Genomic DNA, 18,901 nt, shown 5'->3' on the forward strand with positions numbered 1-18,901 from the left:
ATATATACTGTGGGGCAAAAAGACACCAGCCCCCCATCAGGATCAAGGAAAGAGAAAAGTCAGGGGGCCGCACCCAAGGTCAGAGAGCAGCTGAACCGAGAAAAGAGGAAGCCAGGTGGGCGTGCTCAGGCTCAGAGAAAAGCTGACCCGGGAACCTTGCCTGAGGCGAGAACCTTGCTTGCAGGTGGAATTACCATGACAGAAGAGTTCTCTCTGAGCTACACCCTTGGGCCGTAGGTGATATTAACATAACAGGAGAGGGCAGTTCTATGCCACACCCTCAAGCTGATGCAGTGGAACCAGGAAGCAGAACAGCCCTGCATAGCGCCTCGGGAAAAGTGGGGAACTTGTGTGCCTACACACTGCCTCTTTAGCAACAAGGTTGCTGTACTGTGGGGGTATCAGCTAAGCTTCTGTAACAGAGAGACCCATAGTGGCTTAGTGGCTCAGGCAGGCTGAAAGTGGTCTTCCTTCTCAGTGAGGTGTTACAGCACCTAGGGGCCCAGTTTTCTTTTGCTTTCATTTCTCTGCCATCCTCGGTGATTGTTAGACGCAGCCTCTGGCTCCCGCTGTGCCCTGCCTCTCTACCAGCTTCTCCCACATTGTAGCCCTCAAGATAGGGGAAGAGGGAACACTGGAAGTGGGCTAGCTTCCTCTCTGACACTGTGGTCCAGGAATTGACTGTGCTGTTGCTGCTCCCGTCCAGGTGCCCAGAGTTTGGACACAGTCCCCTTGGTCCCTTAGCTATAGAGGAGTACAAGAACCCCGGTCCCTCGCTAGTCTCCGTGGGTTCAGCCGACTCGGAGTTCTGTTACTGCAGGGGAAGAAGGAGCACTAGCCGTGGGAATGCTTTCTCCTGCCTGCCACAGCCATCCCCTTGGTTAACTTTCTAAGATACTGTCTATATAGACCAGACTGGCCTCAGACTCACAGAGATCCCCCTGCCTCTGCTGTTCTGGTAGCCCCAGAACAGAGGCAGGCAGATCAAGTGAAGATGTCCAGATGGGTTAAGTCAATTCAGATGTGAGTGAGAAGCAAGAGGAGATCTGGGGCCAAGCAACGCTCTGGATCAGATGCCCACGGGATGGAACTACAGCTTGGAACATGGGCTTACAGTTCTCAAACGTCTTGTTCTTCCCTCTGCTTCGCCGGCCTTTTCTGCCTCTCATGAGTACAGGGACCTGAGTGGAGGTCCCGCGGCTCAGCGGACAGCAGACGAAAGGGTCCTGAAGCCAGCGCACTCCTGCTGTGTTGTAACGACGTGGCGTGCGTGCCTGCAATAGTCGTGGCTTAGCAGCCATCCGCTTAGAATCCGCACTGTTATTTGTCGGTGTTTCTGTGTAGAGCACACACGCGGCTTTAGGGAACAGCCACTCTGAGGTTGACATAACTTCAGATCTAGACCTGGCACGGTTTGTGTGTTGCTCTCCTTGGCGCTGTGAGCAGAGGACTGGCAAGAAGAAGCTTAGGGAAAGGAGGGCTTGATGACTCGCTGTGCGGGGACCCTGTCTAATGGCAGGGGAGGATGATGCTGGAGGGGCCGAGACTACGGCCTTAGCAGAGCCAAGCGGCTTGCACGTGCTGTGCTGTGGAGAACCAGGAAGCAGCGAGAACGGAGAGTGCTGGCCCACACCAGCCTGTTGCTTCTTGTTCAGTCAGGGTCCCTAGCCCCTGGAATGGAACCCCTTGTGGTTAGGGTGGGATTTCCCAGTCGATAAGCCCTGGGGTGTGTTTCAGAGGTGATTTTTTTTCAAAGTTTATTAAATTATGAAAGTTTCCATTTCCGCCCCTCCTCCCAACACCCTCCCCCTCCTCCTCCCTCTCCATCCCTAAGAGCAGTCAGGGCTTCCAGCCCTGTGGGAAGTTCAAGTTCCTCCCCCCTCTCCCTCCAGGTCCAGGAAGGTGAGTATCCAAACAGTCTGGATCCCAAAAATCCAGTATATGCAGAGGAAACAAGTCCCAGTGTCATTGTCAATGGCTTTTCAGAAAGACTCCGGGCCAGTCACATTCAGAGAATCTGGCCACATTCAGAAAATCTGGTTGGATCACATGCTCGTTCAGTCCCAGTCCAACTGGCCTTGGTGAACTCTTCAGAGGTGATTTTAAATCCAGTCAGGTTGCACATGAAGAGTGACCATCACACCCAGTCATCTTATGGCTGTTTGTCCCTGGGTATCCCTCTTTTCTGTCCTTCTATCCCTGTCAGCATACACAGGTCCCACATGTCTGCTCTTAGTGTGTCTTACAGGTTTATGACTATATCACAAAATAGGTGTGTCGTGGGCTGGAGAGATGACTCAGCAGTTCAAGAGCATTGGCTCCTCTTCCAGAGGACTCAGGTTTGATTGTCAGCATCTACAGCCTTCTGTAGCTTCCAGTCTCAAAAGATTGGATACCTTCTTCTGGCCTCTGAGGGCACCAGGCATGCATGTGGTATGCAGACATATGTGCAGGCAAAACACCCATACACATTAAAAAACTTTTAAAAAAGATAAAATATATGGGGTTTAATTCATAAATACGTTTTACTATTTACTATGTGGCAGAATTGAATATTTCTAAGCTGTATGTCAAAAACATAAAATGCTCTAATCCAGTGGTCCTCAACCTTCCTAACACTGTGACCCTTTAATGCAGCTCCTTGTGTTGTGGTGACCCCGGCCATGAGATCATTTCGTTGATTCTTCATGCCTGTGATTTTGCTACTGTTAGGAATTGTAATGCAAATATCTGTCATGCGACCCACAGGTTTAGAATCGCTGCAGTCTAATGAGAAATGGCCTCATAGACTTTAACTGGGAATTGGAACTCTGCCCTGGACTTTGGCAGGAATGTGTGCTAGAGGTGGTTTACCTAATTATAAAGAGAGGCAGAGATGACGGAAGGAGTGTCTGAGACAAGACACGGCCCCCAAGGACCTACTCCTAGTGACCCACTGTTTGATCCTACCTGCTGAAATTTCCACAGCTTCTCAAAGCAGGGCCGGCAGCTGAGGGCCGAGTGCTCAGTGAGAGAGTCTGGGGAGGACGTTCCCTGCCTGCACCCATATCTAACATGGTTCCCAAGCCTGAAAGGCAGCGGAGATCGCCAGTAATCCGCGCCCCAGATTCCGACTCCCTGCCGGGCTCTGTGTTCATCCTCTTCCACCCACCCCCCAATTTGTTCCTGGAACCTTTCGTTTTCCTTTCTTTCTGTTCGTGTGTTGAGGCGCGACCTTGCTCTATAGCTGAGGCTGGCCTCACGTTTGTGGCCGTCCTCCTGCCTCAGCCTCCGCAGTGCTGGAATTACAGGTGTGGACCGCCATGCCCTGCTCGCTACACAGCCCAGGCTGGCCTTGGAGTAGCATTTCTCCTCTGCCTCCTCAGCGTTGGGGGTTCCATGCATCCCCACCGTGCCTGCTAGCTAGAACTTCTAGGAACCCGGCAGGCATTCCGGATGATTAGGAAGCTGACACATCCTAGAAATTCGCATACTGTCAAGTGGGGCAGCCGGACAGCTTGTAGAGTTTCTGTTGAATGAGAGGTATGGCCGCTCTTTCGCGCTCTGCTTCTGCAGTGTTGTGGAGAACCCTTGCATGTCCTCATGAGTCGTGACTGGGAGCCTGGAACGGAGTGACTAGATAAGATCTGTCTGTGGTGTGCGGGAGGAAATTCTGTGCTCACACTAGCCTCTGCTTCCTCCGCTTTGATCTATGAGGTCAGCCTTTAGCTTGGCTTCCCGTTTCTTCTCTACCCCTTTGTCTCCCATATCCACTGGAAGGTGATCTCCCACCCCGCCCCGTGCAGTATCACTGACAGGTGTAGGTGCTGCCTGTCTTTGATCCCAGCCCCTGCACTGCCCAAAGGAGGAGTTCCCATGGTCCCTGGCTCACAGAGAAAGGAAGTAGTGCGTTTAGGTGAGGAAACAGTTGGGAGACTCGGGACACCTGATGAGGGACGTGCACGTATTGTTCTGTGGCCTTTTCCTGTTCTTGCCCCCCCCCCTTCCTTCCCTGCATCTCTTTCCTTCTGAGCCGTGAGGATTTAATCATCGGCTCCTTTTACCTGAAGCCCGCAGGGGCTGGCAGCCGCCGACACCTGTGAAGCTCCCTGGTGAACCAGGGCTCCTTTGCTCTGTTCCTCTGCAGGCACTGCCCTTGCCTGGGTGTTAGCATTTCCTCCCGTTTTCCACAGACAGCCTTGCCTCCTTCCCACGCCAGGCATCAGCACAACGTTTGTCTGTTGCAGGCTTCAGCTGCCGTACTGGCATCCTAGAGATCAATGTTTTATGTGTTTTGTTTTTCTTCTTTCTCCATGTATGTGGTGTGTGTGTGTGTGTGTGTGTATGGGTGTATGTGCATGTGCGTGTGTATGGGTGTATGTGCATGTGCATTGTGTATGTGTATGTGTACGTATGTGCATGCGTATGTGTGTGCTGCATGCGTGTGTGCATGAGTTTTACGTGAAACAATTCCTGGGGTTCTCTTTCTGTACATATTCTGTCAGCTCCTGCCAGAGTCCTATGTTTATCACTGTTCCTCCCAGGTCTTTCAATGGCGCCTATGAACTTCTTTTTTCTTTCTTTCTTTTTGTTATCCTAAGGGAAAACTCAGTTCAATTTAAATTCTATGACTACTCAGGAATAAGATTTCGTGCGGTAGGTTGAGCTGGAGGGCCAGAAGCCACTGTAACATCCGACTTCACTTTCTGCACCTTTGTGTTTCATGCCGTGAGAAACTGCTCTGGGGACGTCACGTTCTGAGATAATCAGAGCACCCGTGTGCACCTGGCTCTTTAAGGCGTCCGTCCGTCCGTTTAAACCTCCCTGGTGGCTTCCAGGTAGGCAGGCGGTCTTGTCCCATCCCTCATCGAGACAGGAAGCTGGTTCAGAGATGCTCCTTTCGGTTAGCGGAGCTCCAGCTTCAAGTCTAGGCTACTGCCTTCTTCCCGACTAGCTGGCCCACCGGCGTCACCGTCTTCCTGAGGAGACTGGCGTATGGGCTGGGGAGACGGCTCTGTGATAACACTCTTGAGCTCTTCTGCACAGAACCGAAATTGGATTCCCAGCATCTACACAGAGCAGCTCTCAGCCACCTGTAACTCAGCACCCGAACATATGACACCCTCTTCTGGTGTCTGAAGGCAGCACTATGCGTGTGCACATATACACACAGACACATACATACAATAAATCTTCTTAAAAAGTTGCTGTTTAATTTACATGTCGTAAGACTTACCCTTCTAATGTGTACAATTCAGTTAAGTGGTTTCTGATATATTTACAACATTTTACAGTTATCACCGCTGTCTGGCCTCGAAGGCCTCACCCCAGAAAGAAACTGAGCCCCCACCATTCACGCCTATCACTAAGCTACGTTCTGACTGTGGATTTTTGTACATTACTAGCATCATACATGACCTTTGGTTATTGGCCTCTGTTCTGGCTAGTTTTATTTTGTCTGCTTGGTACTGGCTAGACTCTTCCAAAAGGAGGAGCCTCAACTGAGAAAATTCCTCCACGAGAACACTCTGCAGGCAAGCCTGTAGGGAATTTTCTTAATTAGTGATTGGTGGGGAGGTCCCAGCCATGGTGGGTGGGGCCACCTTGGGCTGATGGTCCTGGGCTCTGTCAGGTTGAGCAAGCCAGTGAGCACCACTCCATGGCCTCAGCATCAGCCCTGGCTCCCGGTTCCTGTCCTGCTCCTGTTTCTGCCCCACTGCTTTCGGTGATGAGCTGTGATATGGAGGAGTGAGCTAAACAAACCCTTCCCCCTCCGCTTGGGTTTGGTCATGGTGTTTCATCACAGCGGTAGAAACCCTGACCGAGGAGGCAGCATCTGTTAAGTGATTCACAATTCATCTGTGTTGTAAGGCGTTAGGACTGCAGTCCTTCTTAACAGATGCTTAATCATCCGTGTATGGATATACACTTTATGCAGTCGTCTATTACAGGATATTTGTATTATTTTGGGGGGTTATGTACAGTACTGTGGGCATTTACGCACAGAGTGTGTGTGTGTACACTGTTAAGAAGAAATAATAAGAAAGGCAGCTCTGCCAGCACAAGAAATCCAATTAGGTCAAATCAAACCAAATCAAATGCCCATCGTTTTATTAAGTATGGCGCACTTGGGTGGCCGAGCACATGGCGGGGAGACAGGACATCAGGAAGCCCATGCAGACCCAAAAACCATGTGTCTCTCCTCTGGGAGCCTATTTAAATACCCTGTGGGAGTGGTTCTGACCCTTCCCCGGGGAGGGGTCAGGACCTGGCATGCTGGGATTTGGAGTCCAGAGCAAAGCAACTCCCAGGCCAGAGAGGCTGGGATGAATACCAGGGACTGGGGGCTACGCTCCCAACTTAACATACATGGCCTCTGTTTTTAATTCTCCTAGATACATACTCAAGTGGAATTGCTTGGTTGTGTGGTAACTCAGTGTTTAGCTTCTTGAAGAGCCCTCAAATTCTTTCCTGAAGATGCTGAACCATGTTGTATCTCTGTCAGCAATGTGTTCAAATTCCCATTTCTTTTTAAAAATTTTATTACATTGATTCTGTGTGCGTGTGTGCATGTATGTATCCTGTATGTGTGTGTGTGTGTGTGTGTGTGTGTGGACAGGTGTGCTGTGGAGCTCAGAGGTCAGAGCATGACTTGCCGGGGTTGGTTCTCTCTGTCCACAGGTGGGTTCTGGGGATTGAACTCAGGTCACCAGGCTTGGCAACCAGTGCCCTCACCTGCTGAGCCCTCTTGCTGCCTCTGGATTGACAGCTTCCTCTCATCTTCAACTCCAGTCCTAGCCTGTTCTTATGCTAGCCAGCCCCGTGGGCATAGAGGTGATATTCCACTGTGGTTTGGTTTGCATTTACTTTGTTTATTGTGCGTTTGCATATTATATGAGAAATAATGGATTCAAATTCCACTTTGTTCACTTTGAAAGTGAGTCATTTCCTTTCTCACTGTTGGTTGTAGGGGTTGTGTGATTTGCAAATATCTCCCGTCTTCGTGTGTTGCCTTTTCACTTTTTCAGCAATGTTCTTTGACGTACAAAAAGCACTGGTAACTTCCAATTTATCTTTTTTTTAATTGATATTTATTGAGCGCTACATTTTTCTCTGCTCCCCTCCCTGCCTCTCCCCTCCCCTCTTCAACCTTCCCCCAAGGTCCCCATGCTTCCAATTTACTCAGGAGATCTTATCTTTTTCTACTTCCTGTGTAGATTAGATCCATGTATGTCTCTCTTAGTGTCCTCATTGTTGTCTAGGTTCTCTGGGATTGTGGTTTGCAGGCTGGCTTTCTGTACTTTATGTTTAAAAACCATCTATGAGTGAGTACATGTGATAATTGTCTTTCTGTGTCTGAGTTACCTCCCTGGGAACTGGAGTTGCAGACAGTTGTGAGCTGCCATGTGGGTGCTGGGAATTGAACCTGAGTCCTCCGGAATAGCAACCAGCACTCTTAACTGCTGAGCCATCTCCCCTGCCCCTTATCTTTTTTTCTTACGTTGCCTGTACCTTTAATGTCAAACCTGAGAAACTGTCGTTTGATCCTGGGTTCTGACAGTTTGCCTCTGTTTTCTTCTGAGGATTCATACTTTTGCGTTTTAAGCTGAGGTCTTTGGTGCAGCTTGGGTAATGGTCTGAGGCAGGGATCTGTCTTCATTCTTTTGTGTTTGAATTTCTGGTTATTCCGGCAGTATATACTTTTTGTGGTTTTCCGGGAGGAAGTTTATTCTAAAAACCTCTCCCGTCAGCTTAGAAATTGGAACTCAGACTTCTGTGTCTCTGGCAGTGAACTGCAGGACAGTCTACCCTTGAGGACATTTTGGGGAGTAGAGGACTCTCTGATGGTTGCTGATAGAAGCTGGGGACTTTAGTCTAAGCTTTACTCCTTTTTATAACTCTTGTTATTATTATAAAAGATTGTTTTTATTACTTATTTATATATGAGTGTATCAGTCTAGAAGAGGGGTTGTATCCCCACGTGCTAGGAACTGAACTCAGGTCCTCAGGACAGCAAGGAGTGGCCTCGGGGTGACTCTCTTCAGTCCTCTGCGGCTCTGTACACTCTTTAATTTCATTGCCAAGCAGACCTGAGGTGACGAGTGATGCTATCATTGTTTCTACTGGACAGAGAGGGCACTGAGAGGTGCACGGGGCCCCGGGAGCGGCGGTGAGTGGAGCTTGTGTCTGACTCAAGCTTCCTGGACTTTGCAACCAGGCTTCCTGCTCAGCGGGATCCTCCTCTCCGCTGGGAATCCTCAGACTACTCCTTAGTGAAATTCTTTGATAACCAAACTGGAAGGCCATTTCCTCGCCTCATGTGTCTCTCGCCCTCTAGTGGTAGGATTGTGAACTGTCCGCGCTGTCTTTCCCAGCAACTGCCTTTGCGACTGTCTCTGAGCGCATTTGAGCTTCCGGTTCCTGAAATGCTACAATAGGGAATTGCGCTCTGGGAGTGGGGGGTCTGATGTGCTTTTGGGTAGATCTTTGTTGCTGCCCCTGACTGCACTGGAAAATAACTGGTGGGCAGGTTTCCTGTACATTACTGGGTGTTCTGGAGGCTCCTGTCTCGTGCCCGATACAAAAGAGCTCTCAGGTTCTGCTCATGTCTGGAGAATGCCCCTTTCATCTCTAGTGCCCTAAAGCAGTTGAGACTTTGGTAACCTTTATTTATTTCTAAGTTACACTTATTATTATTTTATTATTTTTTTCACATTTAATTTTATGTGTGTGGGTATTTTGCTTGCATGTGTGACTGTGCTCCATGTGGGTATGGTGCCGGAAGAGGCCGGAAGAGGGCAGTACAGTTCCCTGTAACTGGAGTTACAGATGGTTGTGTCACCACGTGGGTGCCGGGACTGAGCCTAGGTCCATTGGAAAAACAGCAAGTGTACTTACCCGTGGAGCCATCCTTCCAGTTCTCCTTTTTGATTTTTTTTGAAAATTTATTTATTATGTATACAGTGTTCTGCCTGTATGTTTGCCTGCCCGCCAGAAGAGGGCACTCGATCTCACTATAGATGGTTGTGAGCCACCACGTGGTTTCTGAGAATTGAACTCAGGACGTCTGAGCCATCTCTCTAACCCCTCCCTTTTGTTTTTTGAGGAAGGGTCTCAGTATGTGGCTTATGTTGTCTTTGAACTTGAGACCCTCGGACTGAAGCCTCCTAGGTGCTGGCGGCGTGAGGGGCGTGCTGGCCGTGTGAGGGGTGTGTATCGCCACATCTGGCAGAGTGCAGTCACAACAGAGCTCTGGTTAGTGCTTTGTAATCAATCACTCTTGTTGGGTCAGAACGAGGATGCCTGAGCCCAAATACCTCTGCTCTGATCCAAGGTGGTATCTAGTAGCTTGCTAGATGCAGTCTGCCTGCCTGTATCATGGTACCCTACCGAGGAGCCTGAGGGTAAAGTGTCGTGTCTGGTCACTGTGGATGAAAGTTTCAGCTTGTCTTTCCCCCTCACCGGCTCTTTCCTCAGGTTGTAAAATGGTCGGACTGCTGTTTGCCGTTAGCTTTCCGACCCGGGGATCCCTACCAGTTCATAGCTAAAGCAAGCGTGGACAACTTCAGCAAGCTCGGGGTGGCGTTTATGGAGGAGAGGCTCCAGATGGATCATGGACTGATAGCCCAGAAGATTGTTTGTAAGTAACTTGGGAAAAGGTTTCCACGGGTGTCACAGTGATTCCTCGGAGGGTGGTTGTAGTTTCCCCAGGCCGTGACTTAGGGCCATGTTTGCTTTCAGTTTTAGTCAACAGGTTTGCTCTCACTGTGGAAGTGTATAACTAATATAGGGGGGTGGGGTGGACCAGGGGTACGCTCTGGTCTGTTGAGTTCTGGTCAGCGGATTGGAGTGGACCGGAGGCACACGCTGGTCTGTTGGGTTCTGGTCAGCGGATTGGAGTGGACCGGAGGCACGCGCTGGTCTGTTGGGTTCTGGTCAGCGGATTGGAGTGGACCGGAGGCACGCGCTGGTCTGTTGGGTTCTGGTCAGCGGATTGGGGTGGACCAGAGGCACGCACTGGTCTCTTGGGTTCTGGTCAGCACTGCTGACTAATGATCTCTCCTATTGATTCTCTAGCAGTTCACTTAAAGGACCCCGCTCTGAAGGAAGTCAGCGAGGCCTCCGCCGAGCAGATCCAAGCCCTGCCCCTGGGCCCAGACCCTTCCCTTGAGGCTGAGCCTGCGCAGGGCATCATGGAGTGTGCTGGCCAAGGTGACCCGAAGGCTGCTGGTGAGGGCTCCTCCCTACCGCGGAGAGGCTGTGCGTCTGCAGGTGAGCCGGCTGCAGACGGTGACCCCGGGCAGAGCTCCGCCGAGCTCCATCAGCTTCACCTGGCCAGCTGCCACGAGTGTTTGGAACTTGAGAGCAGTACTATCGCGTCAGTGAGGTCTGCATCTGCAGAGAACATTCCGGATCTTCCCTACGATCACAGCAGCAGCGCGGAGGGGGCTGCAGATGAACTCTGCCCTGAGCGGGAAGGGAGGAGAGTCAACCTTTCGGGAAAGGCACCCAATATCCTGCTGTATGTGGGTTCTAGTTCCGAGGAAGGCCTGGGCCGGCTCCAGCAGGTGCGGGCTACCCTGACCGACTGTGTGGACACGGACAGCTACACGCTCTACCATCTGCTGGAAGACAGTGCTCTCAGGGACCCGTGGCCAGACAATTGTCTGTTATTGGTGATTGCCACCAGGGACCCAATCCCCAAAGACATATACCAGAAGTTCATGGCCTATCTTTCTCAGGGAGGGAAGGTGCTGAGCTTGTCTTCCTCCTTCACGTTTGGTGGCTTTCAGGTGGCAAACAAGGACCTGCTACAGAGCACAGTCCAGAACTTGGTGTTCTCAAAGGCTGATGGGAGTGAGGTACGGCTTAGCGTCCTGAGCAGCGGCTGTGTTTATGAGGAAGGCCTCGGTCTGGGCAAACTCCAGGGCCACCTAGAGAATCCAGACAAGGACAAGATGATTGTTCACGTGCCTTTTGGAAGCCACGGAGGAGAGGCCGTTCTCTGCCAGGTATGGGGTGGTGTCTACACGGTGCTTTAGGGTGTATTTGGACAGAGTGTGCTCTTTAAGGCTCGACACTGAGACGTCCAGGAGCAGCTGGGACAAGAGCTCAGCAGCAAAGTGTGTGCCTTACAAGCTTGAGGACCTGAGTTCGAGTCCCCAGAACCCACATGAGGAGAGCCATGCGTGGTGGCCTGTGTCTGTAGTCCAGCTGCTGGGGAGGCAGAGACGGGGGTCCCTGGGGCTTGTGGACGGCCAGTGTTCCTTCCTTGGTCAGTTCCAGGCCAGTGAGAGGTTCTGTCTCAGAAACCAAGGTGGACAGCACTGAGGAATAGCAACTGAGATGATCCTGTGGCCTCCACACACAAGCTTATATGTTCTTGTGTGTGTGTGCGTACACAAACATACATGTACACACGTACCACCTACACCCCCCCACATACCCACCACACATACACATCACATATACGCACACCCCCTACACACACAGACACACCACACCCCCACACTACACATACCACACACACACACACACACACACACCACATCCCCCACACTACACATACTCACACCCCCTACACATGCACATACCATACCCCCACACTACACATACATACACATACCACACACACAAACCACACGCCCCACACCACATGTACACACACACCACACCCCCTACTACACATACGCACACACACCACACATACATACACATACCACTCCCCCACCACACACGTGCCCAAGAATCCAAGTGCCACCGGGTAGTTGTACTTAGTTGTCCTCTTGGCTGAGCTTCTGCTGTGTGTAGAAGTTTCTGGGGTGTGGGAGGCTTAGCTGAGGGCTTTCATGAATACCCCCATCAACTAAATTGCCTGTGATGGAGGAGCCAAGGCAGAAGGCAGCAAGGTGAGTTAAGCCTTCAGGTCAACCAAGGAGTCGCCAGAACACTTTCTCATCTTCGTCACTATTGGTACCATTCTTCCTAAAGCATGGTTTATTTTCTGGCCTCAGCGCACACCCTGGTTGATATCATCAAGCCCTTGTTTAATGCAGGGAGCTCTGAGGCACAGAAGGGAATCCAGACCAGCACCTGTCGCCTTCAAGTGATGCTCTCGGTCACATCCGTGTTTAGTGTTGGACAGGTCTTCACAGCCTCTGTTCTTTCCGTACGATTTGTTAACATTTAAACCCCAAGTACTTAGGGCTGGAGAGATGGCTCAGCAGTTAAGAGCACTGGCTGCTCTTCCAGAGGGCCTGGCTTTGGTTCCCAGCACCGTCATGATGGCTCACAACTGTCTGTGATTCCATTTCCAGGGGATCAGCCTCTGTCTTCTGGTCTCTACAGGCACTGCATGTGCATCCATACCTACAGGCTCACAGATACTCATTCAGATGCAGCAGATCTTCCCGTGTCTGTCTGTCTGATCTCTGCACATGTGGGTCTTAGGTGGAGGCCAGCGGCCAGCTATGGACACAGTTCTTCTTTCTACCTTGTTTGACAGAGTCTCTTGTTCGTTCCTGCGTAAGCCAGGCAGGCTCCCTGGGCCACAGGCTTCCAGGGTCTGTCTTGTCTCCACCCCCGTCTCTCTGTAGGAGTGCCGGGATCACAGACACGTGCTGCCGACTCTGGCTTTGTGTGGGTTTTGGGGGCGCAGGTCTTCACACATACACGACCAGCACTCACCCCCGGCTCTCCTGCCCTTATCCTGAAGCCTATTGTTCAAAACGCAGAAATCCGGATACTGGGATGGACGTTCACACGGAGAGCCAGCAGGTTTCCTGTGAGGCTGCAGGCCACATGGGCTAGTTAGATGTTCCTCTTATCTTTCCCTCTGCTATATAGTCACTGTAGCAACCATGCACTCTCAAAAAATTTGCTTGAAGACCCCACTTCCTGGAGCCGTATTTCAGTTTTGAAGAGTTCTTCCCCCCACCACTTCTGTGCACAGACTGTGCTAGAAAATTGATTCGGCACGTTGCAGCCCATTGCTCCGAGCTCCATGGCACATCTGTCTGCTGCACCATTTAAATTGACCCCAATACTATCATAAAATCTGATACTGCAGTGTGTTGCCGTAGGAAGGAAAAAGGCAACATGATGCAGGCCCACAAACCAGAGTCCGAGGATTAGAGTGTCATCTTTGGTTGTAAATGACTTCCAGTCTCCTGTGTGGCAGGGTCACTCACTGTTGCCTCCTCCAGCCTCACTGAAATCAACCAATACATATTGTTATGGGCTGCGTAGTTTCCTCATTCTCTGCTCAATCCTATAGCCTTCATCTCTGTGGTAAATCTAGGAATGATGTAACCCAGTAAGAGATGGCAGAGAGCTTAGGGGCAGAGTGCAGGTGCTCACCGGGTGGGGATCCAGCGAAGGGGCTGGCGATGCGCTTGCCGTGCTGGGGAGATTGCATCTGCTGGGAAAATGTTAACCTGAGAATTAAGACTGATACTCGGTCATCAAATGGTTCTGGATTTGGCTTGATGTTGCCTTAGTGCAGCTTGAACATGGGTTTGAAAAGATTTCATTTGCTTACCCTATTAGCTGAGGAAAGAAGTTCATAGCTGTGGCCTTCTTACCAGTTTTGGGCCAGGGCAGTCTTGGTGGGGAGATGTGGTCATGCAGTCTGTAGGCATTTAGCTGCATTTCTGGACTTGCCCACTGGACGCCAGCCGCCCACTCTGCATTTGTTGCTAGAAATATTCTTACCTGTGGCTTTCAGTGCAGTGGAGAAGCCTTAGCTTAGAAGAGGCCAGGTCAAGGATGTCGATGTCGCCAGCCAATGACTGTGATTGTGTCAGGACGATAGCCTCCCCCGCCCCCGCGACAGTGTCAGGTGTGCTGGTCAGTCTCTCACCAGTTGAAAGGGCAACACCCAGGGTCTCATGCATGCTAAGTGACCATTGTCCTGCACAGTCCAGCAAGTAAAAGCATCTCCCCAACCTTAGTGGTGCCCTCTTTGGGCCTGGGAGTCTATTGCAGCTTGGCAGAAGAAGGGCCTGTGCCTCTTCCTCTTGTGCAGATCAGCTCGGCACACTTCACTGCGCAAGCTCCATGTGTCCATACCACCTGGTGAGGCCACGTCATTCAGCCGTATGCTTCCCTCTGTCCCTTGAGCGCCTACGGGGACATAACCTGTGCTCATTTTATTTGTGCCACCTGTATAGGTTAACCCCGAGGGCAGCCGTGTACTCAGGTGGAAGAAGTGGCCCATTGATGAGGATGTGGGTGTCCCTTTCTCCTCTGTCCCTTGTCAAGGGCTGTCTGGGGGACAGGCATATCTCTTGTCCACTGACCACTGTCCTGCAGCCTCTTCAGACTGGCCCCAGAGTTCAGCATTTGTAAACATGTTGGACAATGCGTTTGCCTTGGTTACAGCCTAGGCAAGGATTGAATGACTGAAGGCACCTGGGGGTGGCATCATGCTGTTTCAGCCTTCCAGTGTTCCGGTTGGAAAATCAGCAGAGAAAACCAAAGTAAACTAAGCACAGGCTGCTTGCTATTACTAAGTGGACTCTGACATGCAGTTGAAATCCGCTCCTGTGGGATCTGGTAGTCCAGTGTGGTCTTTCATCCTGCCAGGGATGTGTTGGAGATGTTTGTGTGTTTATAACCTTCGCGTGGCCTCTTAGATGAGTCCTGAGTATCCTAACTCATGCTTTAACACCTGGACTACATGTAGGAAGACCCCAGTTTTAGAATTCAGTTGAGTGCAGGGGGGTCAGGAAGGTCTTTCTGTTGTCTGGGATGTCCACTCTATCCACCCCAAGTCCTGCAAACAGTGTCTAGATGATGAATACGCTATTCTCCTCCGTTGATTGCAAGGCAGAGCGGAAGTTTCAAGCCTGTCGGGTTCTCAGCGTGGTTGTCTGTCCAGATGTTTTAGTCCAGGTTGAGTGACCTTCTCAAGGACGTGCAGTGGATTGATGGTAAAAGTCATGATCTGGAGAGAATCTGTCATCACCCAGAGATGGGGTCAACTGTGACTTTTGAGCTGGGAAGCCGTGATTTTAACCCTCGTGTTCTTGTTTCCTGACGTCTCTCCCCCCATGGTCCCATTCTAATCCTCATCCCTCTTGACGCCTCTCTCCCGATGGTTGAGCCCAGGGTTGATGGGAGGAGAGCCATGTTCAGATCTTCATCAGCCCTGGTGCAGACACTGCCTCCCTGACACAAGTGCTCACACTTTACCTCCTGCTGTCTTATCCTCAGGTGTACCTAGAACTCCCTCCGAGCGCTTCCATGGTGCAAACTCAAGAGGACTTCAACGTGCTTAAATCCAGCAACATGAGAAGGCACGAAGTCCTTCAGGAGATCCTGACGACCCTCGGCCTAAGCTGTGATGCTCGACAAGTTCCTGCCTTAACTCCGCTCTATTTGCTGCTGGCCACCGAGGTGAGTGTGGGCTCAGCCAGAACTCACGTGCTTCGGGCGGCCTCACCTGTGGCACAGCCGCAACGCCTTCCCTTCTCTCTTCTGTCATGACCGTCTTCACCCTTGATGAGGGTGACTTCTGTCTTGACTTTGGGTTTGGAAACCACAATAATAGTATGCCAGTATCATTAATATTATCCGTTCATATGTGTAGTTCGTGTGTGTGTGTGTAACTGGAGCTCTGTCTTATAGGTCAAAATTACGTAGATCCTTCTTCATGCCTGTGGTTCTGTATCTGTGGATGCAGTCAATTGTAGATTAGATATTTGGAAAAAGCCAAGATCCTGCACAGGCCAGGGAGATGGCTCAGGGTGTGAAGGGCAAGGGTGAGGACCTGAGTGTGAATCCCCAGGAGGCTGTGTGAACCTGGATGCTGTAGCGTGCTCCTGTGTGTGATGTGAGGCCGAGATGGGAGCTCCCAGGCCAGCCAGCCGGGCCTGCATTGGTGTAAGCAGAAGAGACTTTGTCTCTAACCAGGTGGAAGGGGAAGAGTAAAGAGCAGTACCCAGGTTGTCCTCCAACTTCCGCATGTGTGCTGTGCTGCATGCTGCGTGCTGTGTGCTGCATGGTGCATGCCGCATACTCAGACTTACTTGTTTGAACACACACATACATACAGCTGCACAAGCACATCACATACATGTACACATCTAAAGCTAATCTTACCTCTGCTAAGTAGACACAGACTGCTTTTCCTCTCACTGCCTGACCCATATGCAGTGTGGTGTGGCAACCGTTCTGGCAATGTGCTAGGTGTTTCAAGTCCTCCACAGGCCGTGTGCACATGCCGTGCTCTGGATGACTGAGACTCTGCTCTTGGTGTCTGTGGGCAGGAGTGCAGGAACCAGACCCCTGTGTCTGCCAAAGGGTAACCAATCCTTTTGGAGTCTGCAGTCATCTAGGGTCACACCAGCTGCTTTGATGAGGGGGTTTTCTCAGAAAGTCTTTGAGTGGGAAAATTCACAGCTTCTTTTTCTGTGTTCTGATGTTGACTGTCTTGGGGCAAGGAGGCTTTGGATTTCGTATTTGTCATTCATGACTAAAAGTAAAATGGAAGCTCTGGAAATGGGTTTGGGAGTTCGCCTCACGCCTGTTCTCCCTGCCGTTCTGTGAGGGATCCTGGGTTGGGCAGGCTGCCAGGTTCTCCAGGTGTGTGTTCCTACTAATCCCTTCATGGTGACATGCTGTCAATTTCTCATTCATTGTGACACATGATTTTGTGGAAGTCTCTGTTGTCGCAGTAACAGGCCAGTCTGTGGGGTTAGTGATGTCAACAGAGCAAAACTACGGCGGTCAGGGGACGCCACACACCAAACCCACCTGTTTCACTTGAAAAGGGCAAAAATCCACCCTTCACGCCTGCACTGTGAGAACGGGTGGTGCTGGCTTTCTGGTTGGCCTCCCTCCCGGGGCAAGCTTAGTCTGTGGAGGAGAGTAGAGCTGTGCATTGTGTAACTGCTCCCTGCCGGCTTACAGAAGTAGATGCAGACGCCGGAAGATTGTGTGAGCACTGGAGGAGAATATTTGGGAGAGCTGTGTGAGCATCACACTTTGATGCAATGATTGTAATAATGCAACGATTATTGGGTTGTTCAGAGATCAGATGGACTAAAAATGGATGTGCTTAACAAGTTCCTGGTACCCAGGCTAAGAACTCTGATGGTGATGCATTTGACTAAAAAATTGATATCAATACAGGATGATTTTTTTCTCATTTAAAAAAAAATTCTTTAATTACATTTTTATTGCTCATTTTCTAGCTTGTTTATTTATTTATTTAAAACAAGCTTGCTTTTATTTATTTATTTATTTATTTATTTATTTTTGGTTTTTTGAGACAGGGTTTCTCTGTGTAGCAACAGTCCTAGCTGTCCTGAAACTAGATATTGTAGACCAGGCTGGCCTTGAACTCAAGGTGATCTGCCTGCCTCTGCCTCCTGAGTGCTGGGATTAAAGGCGTGTGCCACCACAGCCCAGCTGAGACAAGTTTTCACTAGCCCGCACTGGCTTGGAACACACTCTGCAGCAGAGGCCACCCTTAAACTTGCCATGATCCCCCTGCCTCAGCATCCCGAGTGTTAGGATTACAGATATGTGCCACCAAGTCAACGCTACAGTTTGCTCTCTTTCTGACGTGTGTCCCTAGGTGTTAGTGATACGTTACACTGTTTCTGACGTGTGTCCCTAGGCGTTAGTGATACATTGCACTGTTTCTGACATGTGTCACTGTTTCTGACGTGTGTCTCTAGGTGTTAGTGATATGTTACACTGTTTCTGATGTATGTCCCTAGGCGTTAGTGATACGTTACACTGTTTCTGACGTGTATCCCTAGGCGTTAGTGATTCGTTACACTGTTTCTGATGTGTGTCCCTAGGCGTTAGTGATATGTTACACTGTTTCTGAAGTATGTCCCTAGGTGTTAGTGATACGTTACACGTTTCTGACGTGTGTCCCTAGGTGTTAGTGATACGTTACACTGTTTCTGACGTGTGTCACTGTTTCTGACGTGTGTCTCTAGGCGTTAGTCATACGTTACACTGTTTCTGACGTGTGTCACTGTTTCTGATGTGTGTCTCTAGGCGTTAGTGATACATTACACTGTTTCTGATGTGTGTTCCTAGGTGTTAGTCATATGTTACACTGTTTCTGACGTGTGTCCCTAGGCGTTAGTAATATGGTATGTTAGTCATACATATGTTCCTAGGCGTTAGTCATATGTTACACTGTTTCTGATGTATGTTCCTAGGCATTAGTTGTATGACTTCTGTTTGTGACTTATCTTAGGAATTCCAAACCAGGCTACTTAATGTTCAGTTCATCCAGCAAAACTTCTCTCTCTGACTTAGGATATCAAAATACCAAATAAAGCAGTCCTCAGAGCTCAGCTTCTAAGAGATCACACCATGGAGGAGGGAGGCCAGGGCCGTGTGGGCTGTGGTCACTGTCTCAGCGGCACATGACTGAACCTCCTAGGCTGTCTCTCCTTACTTCCAGAACCTTGAGGGTTGCAGCTGGAGATGATATTAATCATGTGACTGCCCACGGCCCCCAGCCCGGGAGGTTAGAGGACAGGAACATAGGACATAGATTGCTGTTATAGTTTTTTAGTTCTTGAACTGGGGAGACCAGACAGTGAACAAACTTCTTTTTAACAGACTTATTTATTTATTTATTTGTCTGTCTGTCTGTCTATCTGCTTATGTATATGAGTGTTCTGTCTGCATCTATACCTTTATGCCAGAAGAGGGCATCGGACCCCACTCTAGATGGTTGGGAGTCAACATGTGGTTGCTGGGAATTGAACTCAGGACCTCTGGAGAGCAGCCAATGCTTTCAACCACTGAGCCATCTCTCCAACCTGGACAATCTTGATATATAAGCATTAGGTGGTCTGGAATTGGTACTCCCTAGCCCGCATAAAAACCTGGGTGGGTATAGCAGTTTGCCTATGATTGCAGCCTGTGGGGGAGTGGAGACAGGACC

General features: G+C 50.1%; 1 protein-coding gene across 3 annotated transcripts in view; it reads left to right on the forward strand.

Moving 5' to 3' along the window:
• Hlcs (holocarboxylase synthetase) overlaps positions 1 to 18,901 on the forward strand; it is a 176,558-nt gene that overhangs the window by 13,310 nt on the left and 144,347 nt on the right. For 2 of the 3 annotated variants that reach the window (XM_085685801.2, XM_087898964.1), the window contains exons 3-5: positions 9,457 to 9,619; positions 10,057 to 10,991; positions 15,196 to 15,378. In XM_085685801.2, coding sequence (XP_085541927.2) covers positions 9,568 to 9,619; positions 10,057 to 10,991; positions 15,196 to 15,378 — 1,170 coding nt within the window. In that variant the 5' untranslated portion in view covers positions 9,457 to 9,567. The remainder of the gene's footprint in view (positions 1 to 9,456; positions 9,620 to 10,056; positions 10,992 to 15,195; positions 15,379 to 18,901) is intronic. The other variant, XM_087898959.1, reaches the window with a different exon arrangement.

Source organism: Myodes glareolus, chromosome 2 (assembly GCF_982192425.1).
Source record: "Myodes glareolus chromosome 2, mMyoGla1.1, whole genome shotgun sequence".
Taxonomy (NCBI): domain Eukaryota; kingdom Metazoa; phylum Chordata; class Mammalia; order Rodentia; family Cricetidae; genus Myodes; species Myodes glareolus.